This window comes from Pygoscelis adeliae, unplaced genomic scaffold, assembly GCF_000699105.1.
Source record: "Pygoscelis adeliae isolate BGI_AS28 unplaced genomic scaffold, ASM69910v1 Scaffold4, whole genome shotgun sequence".
NCBI classification, from domain to species: domain Eukaryota; kingdom Metazoa; phylum Chordata; class Aves; order Sphenisciformes; family Spheniscidae; genus Pygoscelis; species Pygoscelis adeliae.
The window spans coordinates 4133636-4147908 of record NW_008824986.1 but is presented as its reverse complement, the minus strand read 5'-3'; the positions used below and the strand labels follow the sequence as shown (position 1 = coordinate 4147908).

The following is a 14273-nucleotide window of genomic DNA, read 5'->3' as shown; positions in this document are numbered from 1 at the left end:
TACCCCGGCCCCGGAAATCCGTGAACGCGGGCTCTTTTCTCCCACCTAGGGCCCGGCGAGGAATGCAACAGACGGCCCGGGATGAAGGCAGGCACCCCTGGCAGGAGCCGCTCGGGAGCGTCAGCGTCTGCCTCCCCTTCCGCTGCCCGCGATGCGGTGACCACACCAGGTTCAGGAGCCTCGCCTCTCTGCGGGCGCACCTGGAGTACAGCCACAGCTACGAGGAGAGAAGCCTCCTGAGCAAGAGCAGCCTGTTTTCACCCCTGAAAGACGTGGAGCTGATCTCCCCGCCGGAGTCTGCCACCCAGGGCAGCCTGGGGAGCCCCGGCAGCGCCGTACAGCAAAAAGGGCCCTACCTGAATTTTTGCAATGCGTCCTGCGAGAGCACAAAGCGCGGGCAGCCTCTGGAGGTGGAAGCTGAACGCCCCGTCTCCTACGCTGCAAACTATGTGTCGGCTGACTCTCCCGGTGAGCACATTTCTAAACCCGGCCTCCCGGCCACTGACTCCAAAGCCTCCTTCGAGGCACACGTCAGAGAAAAGTTTAACAGGATGGTAGAGGCCGTGGACAAAACAATTGAGAAGCGAATCGACAAGCTTACCAAAGAGCTGGCCCAGAAGACGGCGGAGCTGCTGGAGGTGCGGGCAGCTTTTGTGCAGCTGTCCCAGAAGAAGCAGGAGGTGCAGCGACGGGAGCGGGCCCTGAGCCGGCAGGTGGACGTGGCAGTGGAGATGATCGCAGCCTTGAAGCAGCGCCTCACCGAGTCTGAGGAGGAGCTTCACCGGAAAGAGGAGTAAGTGGGGAGGCGAGAGCTGATGGTTTTGTGCCGGCTGGCCAGCACCTGTGCGAGTGAAAGCCTTTGGGGGAGAAGAGAGGGGATGGTTCGGTTGCTTGCTGATTATAAAAGGGCCTGGTGCTCACCAGCTTCTGATGGCTGTATTTCTAGAGTTGTAGCCCATGTGATCATGTCCCCTGCAAGGCAGGGGACAGCTCCCCGAGCAGGTGGCTTTCGTGCTTGACTCCACAGTGACTAACTTTTACACTCTAATGCCTGTGTTGTATCCCTGGTTTCATGGGGGTAGGGACAAGTAGAAGCTATCATCAGCATGTAATCGAATTTACACTGACACCTCTAATCCGTTATCTTTTTAAGAAGAGATAGGTCGATAAGTGCTGGAGGAAGTATGTAAGAATACCCAACAGCACCTTTTCCCTGAGGTCATCCCACCATGGTCAGCAGGCTACTTGTGGAGTGGGATGGTCTCCCGTGCAGCAGCAAGCTGTACTGGAGACAGTGCTGAAAAGGCCACGTCCGTGTAGGTGTTTTAGATGGACACAGAACTGTGAAACTGGAATTGCTTATGTGGGAATGGGAAGCAGATGCCAGAGTCGTTCTGACTAACCTAGGCCATCTAAAAATATGTTCGTGATGCATCCATTAAAAATGTAGTGATAGCTGATATATTATTTATACATGAACTACTTAGTTTATTCAGCACTTGCTGAAACCTTTCAGGCTTTTCGGAGCAACACAACTTATTTTAGAGGAGTGCAAATAAAGAGCCTTGGTAATGGAGTGCCTCTAAACCAGTTCATCAGCTTACAAAGGGAAGATGAGAAGTGCTAGTTGCCATGACGCTGATCTTAGAAGAAATAAGGAAGGTGGTGTAGGAGTTCAGTGTAGGAAGTTTGGAGGGCTTTCATCGTTCCTTCTTGTAGTCTAAGGGCTAGGAAGAAAAGCTGATGGTGGCTCCTATATCAGTAGGAGTCATCTATCTTGAGGCAGTGCTATAGATTTCCCAGAGGAGGGGACAGCAAAGGTGGTGGGACTTGAGCCTCTGGGGTGTGTATCTTCCTTGAAGGGATATTCAACAGAACCTCTGATTTTTGAAATATCAGGTGATCCTCATGGAAGAGAAGACTGAAGGACTCAAGATGAAGCTAAAGATAATAGTGGAACTGAGTCAGATTTGAAAGTATGCTGGAAAGGAGGCCATGAAGATAACTTACAGTTTGAAGTAGTTTTGGTATTCCCATCTAGCCAAGCTCCCCTTATGGGCTCTTTCACAGCGTGATTCATCCTACTTGTTCTAGAAGAGTATCTTAGAGGGGGACGGATTGCTCTGTGGAGGTCCTTCCTCCCTCTACAGACTAGAGGGGGACCTCAGGTAAGCAGCCATCTTAGGCTAGATGCTGAACTTCAGATATCTAAAGTTACATGGTATGAATCTTACCCCAAACTAAACGCAGACAGTGTTTTTAAAATTCAAGGCTTGAGATCCACAGAAAAAACATGACTGTCAGGAGAAGGCAGAAACCATTCAGTGGAGCAAAACCAGAGTTTTGCAGTGCTGCAGAAGAAGAAAAGAGCTCGTGGAAAAAGAGAAAGGGGGGGGAATAGAGTTATCTGGTAGAAAGAATAGGTATTATACAGGGAGGATGGAAAAGGACACTGATCTGTGACAAGTACAAGGCAGCAAAAGTTGCGATTTTTAATTATATTGGGAAAAGGCACAAGGAAGAGGCCGCTTGCTCCCTTGGCAGACTGCTTGCTAGCAGCAGTGGCAGGCTGTGGTTCTGAGGCGAGAAAAGACTGAACACAGTGAGAGAAGTGGGGAAACACTGTCCTTCACACTAGCGCATTGCCAGGCTCGTGAAAGGGGCAGGAGCTCAGGTAATTGCTGTTTATAATTCTAGCCATCTCTAAAGGAGGAGGGTGAATGCATAAGCAGTTGAGGTAGCTCCGAAATTGATGTTACAGGGAAGACCGAAGGTTATTTGACTTGTAAGAAACACTAACCAAAAGAGGCAGTTGCACAAGAGACTTCACCTGAGTACCCAGGGTATTGCTCTTCTAGGATTACCACTAGCTTGCTTCAGCTTTCAATAGAGAAGATAAAAAAAACTTGGAAGCAAAAGCAGCAATAGGAATGAGTGAATAGATACTACACAGCGGTGTGTTAATTTCTAAAGGTAAATGAGCCTAATGCTTGCTAGTGGGTAGGATGAAAGAATATCAGCCCAGAGTACCGAGGGGAAAAGAGGGGAGTCATAGTATGTTCTTGCGTGTGCCTGTGTGTAGGCCCATAGCGTTGCCTTTTAGAAGTCACTATGAAGGTACTCTGAGGAGGCTGGGAGGGTGTAAAAATAGGTAGAGTTCACTTAGAAAAACTGAAAATACGTAATTTTTTTTTTTTGTTCAGATGGTTCCTGTATTTCCTGTCTTGGGTGATAACAAGGGATAGTGCCATAGAAAAATGCACCGTACGGTTTCCCAATTAAAAGGCCATTGTATAATTAGCAAATTGAGAAGGAAGGTAGGTATAAACAATGCTTTGTAAAAGCAAGACTAGTACTTCTAAGGGCAGCTTTTCAGATTTGAACCTCTAAAAATGCCTGAGACACTTAGCTTTGTGCCAGTAGCAGGGAGGCACTGGATGGTATGCTCTGGTAGAGGGAAGAGAAAGGATGTTCATGACTCTGGTAACAAGTGTCGCTTATCTGGTTTTTCTCATGGACTGTTGGTAAATTCTGAGACCTGTCTACATATTCATTCCTGTGTGTTCAAAAACTTATTTGGTGTGCTGAAAAGACTCTCTCCTTCAAAAAAGGAGGATCTCAACTTTGGCTTTGATTTCTGGACAAAGTCCAGATGATTAGAAGGCCAAACAAGACTGCTTAATGGAAATTGCAGAAGCAAGAGTCCTCACTGCAGACTGTGGAAAGTCAAAGGCAGCCCTTAGGGACTGCTTTGATACTTGCTGACCTTCAGAAACAAATGCTTTCATCAGTTTCTTTGGATTTTTTTTTCATAAGCAGTCTTGTGAATATGGATAACTTTCCCCAAAACTAGCATTGATATTGAGCCACTGTAGCTGAAAATTTGTTCCTCTTTCCTCTTTGTAGGAGGAAAAAGAAAACACCTTTCTTCCCTGAAACACCTCCTTACCATCCTGTTTCTAAGGAAGTAAAAGAAACCAGCCTTCCTTTGGTCTCTGAATGGTTGTCCCCACTACCAGAGATCACGGAATAGGGTGCATGTGGAAACAGGAAAGGGTTTTTAATCAACATGCATTTCTAGACCTCAAAGAGAGTGAGGTATGACTACCCTAGATCAGTCTGAGGGGTTAAAAAAAAAAAACAAACCCAAACACCAACAAACTATCCAAAAGAGGAAGAAAATTCTAGTCCAAGTCTTGGATAAGGTCACAAAAACGAATAGCTTTGGAGGCACTGTAGAGAAGCTGACAACTTTTATGGGGACCCCTTCAAGTAATTCTTGAAAAGCAACAATGTTCTGATAAAGAAGTTACAGGTGTTTATACTGGGCCCATACTTGAGTATTCCTCCATATCCACCTACTCTGTCAGTATCTTATGTGAATGAACAATCACTATCAGAGATCAAATGACTCCATAATACTGAATTTAATAATCCAGTTTATTATCATCTTTATAAAATGTGCCCAGATAATCCAGGGACCTATCTGGGCTATTAGGCTAGACCTGCATCTACATGTAAGAATGAAAGAATTAACCAACTATGGAAGAGGATGTGTTTGCAGGTTTAATCATCACTTCTGACCTATAGATTGGCTATGAAAAAATGAAAAAGTTAGGATTTAACAAATTTCTTCTTCAGAAGGGTATACAAGAAGATAGGAAAAAAAACCAGTACAATTGCACTTTGGATAACGGTTCTGATTTTGGATCCAACTGTGGAGTCAAATAGGAAAGCTAAGGGAAAATGTGCATTAGCAGGAATAATTCAGTTAGGAAGCCCCAAGAAGACTTAGGGAGGAGGGATCTAAATTCTTTGTTTAAACATCTGGGTTTCTGGAAGGAGGAGATGGAGCTCTTCTAGGCCTCACATATTTCCTTTCTGCCCAGTGTAGCAAAGGCAGACATCGCACTGCTGTGACTCTGGCAGTCCTCAGCGGAGGCAGTAGACCTGAGGTCACTTCGACTTGATGGAATTTCATTTCTGCTTCTCTGTTCTAGCTGTAGAAGCCCGTGTGTCCTGAGCCTCTGCTTGGACCAAGCATATAAGATAGAGACATAAAAACTGTGATCCACCAAGTGGTCACATTGTCAGAAGCTGGTTTCTCTGATGTGTTCTCCAAAGCAAGCAGCAAGTCTGTAGACTTCACAACTCTGTAGGGAGTAAATTCTTCTCAGAGTTATATTGTTGTTGCTAATCAAAGCACTAATTTCAAATGACAGCACTGTTTACTCCCTCATTCTGATGAGAGGGAGGAGTGTTGGTTTAGGCAACCAGCAGGCACAGGGCTGCCCATTTGAAGAGTTTGTAGGGCAGTACGGTTATTTCTTTAGACTTGTCAGTTGATTTTTTTAAAATAAAACCTATAGCAGTCCAACAAAGGCAGTGGCAAAGCAAAGATATCTTTTTAGTTAAATTTTATTCCTGTTCCCTTTGCAAAATGGCTGTGCTAATATGCACGCGGGTACATGCTGTTATACTAGTGTGATGCCCTCGTGGAGATGAGCTTTGGTGAGGGGCAAGACAGGTGGAGGTACCACACTAACGATACTAATACATAGTTGAAGTAGTCTTACTCTAAGCACAGGAAAGTGTCACAAAAGTCACTCTTGTGTCACTTATTCTCATATTTAGAAAGTCAAAAGGCCAAAGCTTTTTTTTTTATTATTTTGGGGAAAAAAAGAAAACTGGATGTTCTAGAGAAGCAAGCACAGCTACCAAAGACAGGTCCCGGTTCACCAACCTGCATCATTTGAGCCCTGGACAGTTTTGATGAATGATGGCTACAGGGTCAAGCTTTCAGCAGAGCTGCTGAGCAAATGAATGATTTAATTAGAAAATGTGCCCCGAAAGGGATTATTCAATGTTTGATGAAGGAGAATGCAGCTGAGAGCGAGTACTGTGATCCTAAAGATAACAAAGAAGCCTGCCCAAAGTTAATAAGACTGTGTTGAATAAGACCTCAAGAAAACAACTGAAACTAAAACCAGCTATGAACTTTACTTCTAGAGGACACCAAGAGGCTTGTTTCTGGAATTTATGTAAGAAAATGAAACTGGTAGAGTTGGTTTTTCAGTAAGTCTGAACAGGGAAAGCATTTGAAGCTGGTCCTCAGCTGGAAGCTACCTTCAATGGTGACTTAAACAATTTCACTTTGTCTGCTAATTATAGGGTAAGAGCATTAATGTAGTATGTTGCCATATCTCTGATAGTAGTTTCTTTAACCAGTCTAATGCATCTGTTTTGAGACTGTCTGGTCATGCTTCTGCTCTGGCACAGCCTGCAGTGTGAGGGCTATTTCAGAATAGCTGTGGTGGGGAATAGTTATTCTTGCCACTGGCTTCACCTTGGATTTGCAAGTAATGGAATTATGTGCAAGTAACGTCTCGACAATGGGATTAAGAGTTGGCTCTTAAAGATCATTGCAATTTATGCTTTAAAACAACAGCTTTCCTTAAAACACGCATTTCAGTTGTACAACAAAACAGTTTTGATTTTGCTCTAAGTAGAATAAGACCACAGCTACATATCGTTCTTCCACCCTCAGTTTCAGGTGGTCCCACTCCCTCTTCCCTGTTTCCTTTTATCTTCCCACTCAAGAGATTACTGTCCCCCCCCCCCCCCCCCCCCCCCCCCCCCCGCTGCACTGGTTCGAGTGTAGCATGATTATCCCACAGAATGGCTCTGTGAAATAAAGCATTTTAATCTTCACGGTGTCACCCCAGTAAGTTCAGGGCTCAGATCTAGAGCACAGCCCACTGAATGGGTGCAACTGGTAGGACAATAACTTTCTGAGGGGAGGAGGTGTGAACCTCTTAAATCGAATGTGCTGATAGTGGTGTAGGAATGTGAAACCACAACCTAATGAATAACAGATAGCAGCCTTTAGGCAATAACACCAATGGGATGAGGTCAGTGGTGTTAATACTTAATGAATACACATATTTTAAATATTTTCACAAGTAAATCACTTTACTACTTACTGTAGTAGGAATTTTCCCATCTTCAGGTAAAATAATGTGTTTGGTTTTCTATTGATTTTAGGCAGTTATTCCAAGTGCAATTCTCTAAAGGGATTTGATACTTGCCTTCAGAATCTGCATAGAGCCTCAGGCTTTTCTCCACCTACAGAGCAGTTGCAGGTGTCAAAGTTGCTGTAAATAGTCCTGGGACCAGTATTATGCATCTGTAGGAGGGCTTGGTCACAATGTGAGAAATCATTAGCCCTTCTTGTCAGTTGTTAAGGAGCTGGAGCTGTCCCAACCTCTGCATCTACTCTGTGTATCACATGCTTAACTGCTGAAAGCCATACAAATACTAAGGGTGTCTGCAGGGTCCACATGCCAGCAACTGCTTCGGGAAAACAAGAACTGCAGCTCACTAGTCCTGCAAGGAGCACTGTATAATGTAGTGGTAAAGGCAGAAGAATAAATGTCACCTAGTCAGTCTATGATTTATAAGTTTATTTACCACAGCTCATACTGTTTCATGACAACAGCCTCCATAAAGAAGGTTTCAGGAAAAGTTTCAGGGCAGGCTATCTGCAGTTTTTCCATGAGGGCAGCTAGGCTGCAGTTGGAATGCAAAACGCCAAACTAGTTAAGTCTGGTGAACTACAACAGGTTAACTCCCTGGCAGAGTCAGATTAAAATAAAAGCTTTGGCAGCAAGTCTTTCTTGCGTATAGTGAGTCCTTCCCTCTGCACTTGTTTTTTCGGCTGAGCACCTCTGAGTTGCCTGCTGCAATGCAATAAATTCCTCCTGGGCTCCTCTGGCACTGGGAAGAGCTCTTCTACGGCAGTCTGGCAGTACAGGCACCTCCTGCTCCTCTTGCACACCTCCCGGGTTGCATCCCCCTTGTCTGCTTTGTCTTTCCCTCTTGTTTGCCTCACCCTGTTGCCACAAGCTGCTGGCAGTTCGATGTGCCCTCTGCTCTCTGGGAAGCAGCAACGATCCCTCCTCCTGAAAGGTTTTGTCTGATAAGAGCACCCAAGACAAAGCAAAAAACCCACCCTTCTCCCTGCTGCCCGCTCACAGCCCTGTAACAAAATGTTTTGCTATACAGCTTACCTTAATATTAGTATAGTAAACTATGAGCAAACAGATGAGATCACTCTGCTATCCATTACAGAAATTTAAAGAGATCTGAGCTGCGCTGAGCATCATCTTCTCTGCTCAGAAAATTTAATGGCAGGATCTAGAGCTTATGGTACTACAGCAAATGCCAGGGTGCAGCTGAGCAAAAAGGGGCAGGAGTCTGCAGGCTGATGGGCAGAGAGCGAATGGAGGAGCAGAGTAGAGTGGGAAAGAGATGATGCTGAGAGCAGAAGAGTTCAAGGGGAGTTAATAACTCTACATAACCTTTTTTTAATATAGCAGCAGTGCGCCAGATGTAGAATAGTCTGCGCAGGGTAGCAGAGACCTCTCATTAGAAAGAACAACGCTTCAGGTCTGAGCCAGGCTTTAACAAATGATTCCCGTTTCAGGTGAGCACTGCTGACAAGGCTGTTCTGTCAAGACACAGAGCCCAGCGGGCCTGTGCTGCTGTGCTCTGGTTTATGCCTCTACCAATTGGGCCCCACAATATTCACGGGCTCAGCTTCCCCCTGACTTCATGAGGAGCAGCATCTGACCTCTGTGAACATCCATCTTTCCACAAGCATAAGAGCAGAGAGTAAAAGATAGAAATCGTATCACATAATCCCCCCAAAATTGGCAGAGGCCTGGAGCAATAAATTGAAAGTAAAATAAAGAGCATAAGCAAAAAATCATCACAACTATCTAGAAATAGAATCGAAGTGAGAGGGTCATCAGTATGCCTAAGAAAAAGTCTGGGCAAACTACAAGAGACAAGAAAGGCAATTAAACAGATAAACAGCAGCTGCAGGAAGCTACATGAGTTCTTTGAACCATTTCCCTGTGGTTCATGGTGGGAGGAAGGTAAAAATTCTTCTGGGAACTCCCTTCAGGTAACCAAGGCATAGCCATGGCATGGAGCGAGCTCTCTGAGGAAGAGGTGTTGGAGCAAGTAGAGACACTTATTAGCAGTCACTCCTTGGGGCTTGATGTTGTTCTTCTGAGAGATGAGAATGAAGTGGAAACAAAGAAAGTAGCTGAACTAACAGAAGTGCTGGTTATCAGCACAAGGCGTGCGACCGAGACCTGGTGGGTGGGTATATTCTGACTCCTGTCTTTATAAAGGGAATTTACAGAGTGCTGGTACCATTTCAGCTGAAAGGAAAGTGTTTAGATAAAAGTTATTAAAGGCAGGTTCATAGGCTGCATGGAGACAGCTAAACAAATAGAGAAAAATTATGGAAGTGCTACTACTGCTGCTAATAACAGTTCCTACAAATAATGGCATGTAGGATGCCGAGTGATCTTGAGTAGTCTAGAAAGCAAGGAAAATACTAGGGAATTTATTGACACTATGTGTCTGTTCTCCTCCTGATAGTGATCAAAGTCTTCCAGAAAAAACACTGCTTCCCCCTGCCCCCTCTATAGCACAGCTCACTAAGGAGATACTTGTAGGAAAGGAAAAATTTGTGGGTGATTTGTTCATGCCATGGAGCAGGCAATTAATGAATGCTTTTGAATTACCTGTGCTGACACAATTACAAATGTTAGCATTCATGAAGCTATCACCCTTTTAAAAAAACAAATGCCAAGTCCTCGATGCTTGTGGTCTCCCACTGCAGCGACATGCGCAAGCCAACAGCAGCACCAGAAGGTATCATTGCTGTGCTCTGGTTTATGCCTCTACCAATTGGGCCCCACAATATTCAAAGGCTCAGCTTCCCCGTGACTTCATGAGGAGCAGCATCTGACCTCTGTGAACATCCATCTTTCCACAAGCATAAGAGCAGAGAGTAAAAGATAGAAATCGTATCACATAATCCTCATGGTGTCCCAGGCTGACAGCTCCCCACTCTGTCCCAGCCTTCCTGCAGGAGGGCCAGTGGCCTGGCGGACCACGCGCAGTTCTCCTTCCTTACCCAAAGGGTAAGGGATTTGGAGCCGACCTGCTGAGTTTCTGTCCTTTTGAGCTTCCTGTCCACTATAAAAGAGGAGCCTGCCAGAGTGCCAAGGGCTTCAGGTTGCTCCTACGCTAACACAAATACAGAGTGGCATCATGAAATCAAAGAAGTTACAATGCTGTAAGCACAGTGAGAATAAAGCCCTAAAATTGTCCTTAATGAGTTTAGATTGGCTTCTTCCTAAGCATTCTTCAGGCTTTTTATTACCAGGTCGCTCTGGGCAAGCTAATAATCACAGAAACTGTACAGAACCTTGAAATGGAATGGATTAGCTGAGCTTAACAAACAAGGTACTTCTCTGTTTCTTAAGCAAGATTTTGTGGGTAAGTTAATATAAACTAATATTCATTGATGTTCTTCGTCCAAACAATACGTGCTTGTTTTTACCTCATTCCTACCATTAGATCAGCCGTGCAAACAGCCTGTTGCTGTTGTTTAGAGCAGGCAGACCCAGCCTGAATCCTAGATGGCGAATTTCCATAGCTGACCACTTGTGCCTAACTCTTCTTAGCGCAAACCAGCTCACTGTTAAAACAGCTATACTGAGTTAAACCAGTTACCTACAACTATACTGAGTTAAAACAACGAAATGCAGAGAAACTTTGGATTTGTTATAAGCAAGCTAAGCTTTGAAAGGCTCTTACTGCTACAAACTGTTTCCTAGTTTCTGCCTAAAATGCTTTTTCCTCAGGTGATGTATTTCTACCAAGCAATCACGCCCTTTTCACTTGGCAAGCACTGGTTCCCCCAACTCCCACCCCTTCAGTTTTGTACAAAGCGAAAATTAACATGGTTTCATTGGCAGAGCAAGAACTGTTTATTCAGGCATTTATTAACTGGGGAAGTCCTGCATGCTCAGATTTGCCATTTTTCGTAACACATGCTTCACTCTGTAACCAAACTTCTCCCACCCAGAAACTCCTGATCGGAGGTCCAAGTGGTGGCCTGATTACTGGTAGTAAACTGATAGTATGCAGAGCACTTAAAATGAGCTATGTCTCAGTACAGAGCTGGGACCTTTCACAGTCAGCAGTGCTATCTGTTTCTTCCAGTCATGTTACCAGACAAGAAACATTTCTAAACTCCTGACCTAAAACTTGCTCTTCCCACGCACATACTCCTTGGTCTGTAATCTGTAGATTATCTAGTAATCTCCTGTGCTCCCACTAGCTCCAGATCATAACACTGCATTTTGACGTACTTGCAGGATTGCAGGCAAAATGAAGTTTTACGGCCACAGTAGCTCTTTTAAGTTAGGAACCACCCCAGTAGCAACATTAAACTACCATTGTAAGATTATGATGAACTGGGAAGGTGAATTTGGGGATTCATCCACTTTTCGTCATGTTTCAGGGCTGATGTACACATGGGTAAGTAAAAAAAAGATAAGGTGGCTGTAGCTGTCTCCAGATACCTCGAGATGTGATGCTTAATGACATTTCTACCCTGTGGACCACTAAGGACTATCTCCAAGAGACCTACTAATGTGACAAAAAATCCCCAAGCCCACTGCCCATAAACTTAAATTCAGCATTCAGGGTTCCAGATCTTCACTAAATGTCCACAAAAAGGTTGAAATCTCTTAATAGAGGTGAAGGACAGTAATTAGCCACCATAGGCTATCACCATAAAAAACAGGAGAAGCATCAGTAATTTTTTGACAGCAGTGAGATAAAGGCCCTTCCCATTACTTAAATGTGGCCTCTTTGCAATGTTTCTGTCTTGCAGAGAAGTTGTTACTTTCAACCACTTCCTGGAAGAAGCAGCAGAAAAAGAAGTGCGGGGAAAAGCCAGACTCCAGCACTTCATTGAGAACCTGTTGCAACGCGTGGATCTGGCAGAAAGGCAGCTAGAATATTACCAAAATCAGCAGATGGTATGCAACCACACCAACATCAGCGAGCACGTGGTAAGCCAGCAAAGTCCTTCCCTTCATTGTCACCCACCACCAGAGGGAAAGTACTTGAGTTTGAATACGGGTGCGCCCAGTGGGTCAGGCTCATTGCTACTCCAGACAGATCTGGATTTGTGAAACGTTTCCTTAGACTTGTTTTATTTATATTTTAAACTGCTACTTCACATGAGTGAAAGGAGCAGAGGTTGGAAGAGCAGCAATAGCCAAAGATGGCAAAGGGAGAGCAGAGAATAATGAAATATTTGCCAGATACTTAATTTTTTTTTCCAGCTTTGGCTATTGCTGCTGTTACCTTTGCAACAAACACTTTCCTTTATGTCACTTAGTGACTTGGCAGTTTTTTGGAGATGTCTAAAGATTTTCAGGAAAGATGTGGATCCCTACAGAGGACATGTCAGCCTGCTGGCAAATCAGCTTGCTTTCTGTAGTAACCTATCACAGGACTCTTAGAAATGGTGAATGGATTCCCACAGGCCTGTCCCCCCAAGATTAGAAATCAAAGCTGTCTGAACATTGTTTTTTAAAATACATGATTTCTTTAAAAGTCCTCATTATTAATACTTAAACTCAGTATTTTCGCTACAATGCATTACATTTATATGGCGAGTTTTATCCACATGACTTCCAAAGAACATTTCAGTTTAAATGAATAACCCATGCTTCCTATGCTAAGTAACTGCTCATCCTGGGAGGTGAGAGGAAAGGCATTTGGTCACGCACAGCACTGAACAGGTATGTAATGGTGGAAAGCAAAGGTTCCCATAGCCACTTGGAAGACAAAGAACTTTAGGCAAGGCCTGAATAAATGTAGGTGTGCTGAAATCTAACGCAGGACATCTCAAACAGTGTCTGCGAGAACACTGAGGGGGACTGTAAAGATGGGCCTCGGTATTAAATCATCTCCCCTGATCTTGATGTGTTTACCGGGATCCCTGGCTCAGCAGTGTCCCGTGGGGAAGGCACTAATTTTTGAGGCAGCTGCCCTGCTTTCTGAGTGACTTCAGCATTCCTCTAAGGTCATCCATCCGAATATTGACCAGCCTGACCTTCAGGAGGTAATTACAGAAAAGCACACCATGAGATGGCTCCAGACTCCATCCAAGACGGATGACAAGCAAAGTTAGACTGGGCAAAAATCCATCTGCAAAGTGTGGACAATACCAGGGACAGAGGGAACATTTATGAGAACATAATCATTTTCAGATGCTAAATCTGACTTGCTTGGCTCAGTGACTTCATTAAATGATATTCAAAGGCTCAGTCCAGTAGCACTGATGGGAGATCAGTACAAAGAATTGATTTAGTACCCAGACCGATTTAGGCTGAGCTGGCATTAAACACCTCCTTTCCTGACCTCCACTAAAAGAGGGACTAAACAAAGTGTTTCCACGCTGTGAACCAAACTGTTGTAAAAAATGAAGTCATGCGAAGTTGTGCTGGCACTGAGGCTATGTTGTTCCTAGCTGGTCTCAGGATTTGGGGCGGGAAGGGACAGAAATGCTTGCGTTCTCGCCCTCCACCCTTCAGTGCCACTGTAGGCAGAGCCAAGGGCTTGTAGCTGGAGTTTCCTAGCCGCTTGTGTGAAGGAAATGTATCGCTGCAAAATTAAAGGCTCTGAGAGGAAGTTAATTTAATATAGCTTATTCAGGCACTGTCCCTTATTAATTATCTTGAACACAATAATTACTTCTCATTGTATCCATACTGTTTAATCTAATGTGAAGGATCTCTGTTCAGCCCACATTTCTTTAGCAATTTACTTTGATTATAGTTATGATAAAAATAATGGGGAAAAAATCCAACCACTAACAACTCACGTTATGAATTTTGAAAACAGATGTAATAAGTTGGAGTAATAATCTGTAAAAGGTTTTTTTTTTTCCCCGTTTCTTTCATGAATATTCTTCTAGTTTTAACAGCAGGTGAGAATGGAAATAGGATTTTGAAGACTGCACATATTTTATCCCTGTACTTTAATTACTTGATAATGTAATATTAATATTAATAACCTGTTTCTATTTTCTTTGCAGTTTACAGACATTTCATTAAATAAGAAACCCAGATGCCTGTATGTATATGTTTTTATTTTTCTCTTACTTCAAGATACTAACTTGACATGCTTACGTTTCTGCTTTTGCATTTCACCTTATCCAAAAGCCTGAATCAGGTTGGGTTTGGATCAGGTTCTATATCAGAGTATGATCTATATTTATGTCACGTAATAGAGGAAAAACAGATTTCTGCTAGATCAAAGCTAAAATTAGATATTCTGTAAAGAAAAAAAGAATAATAATTTTCTGTTAAATGAATGACTCCTTCCTG

At 43.8% G+C, this 14273-nt stretch overlaps 1 protein-coding gene across 1 annotated transcript in view; it reads left to right on the top strand.

Moving 5' to 3' along the window:
* Nucleotides 1-62: 62 nt before the first annotated feature.
* Nucleotides 63-14273, top strand: part of ZNF365 (zinc finger protein 365) — a 20348-nt gene continuing 6137 nt past the window's right edge. Inside the window, exons 1-3 of the mRNA XM_009325830.1 lie at nucleotides 63-793; nucleotides 11765-11945; nucleotides 13982-14019. Coding sequence (XP_009324105.1) covers nucleotides 63-793; nucleotides 11765-11945; nucleotides 13982-14019 — 950 coding nt within the window. The remainder of the gene's footprint in view (nucleotides 794-11764; nucleotides 11946-13981; nucleotides 14020-14273) is intronic.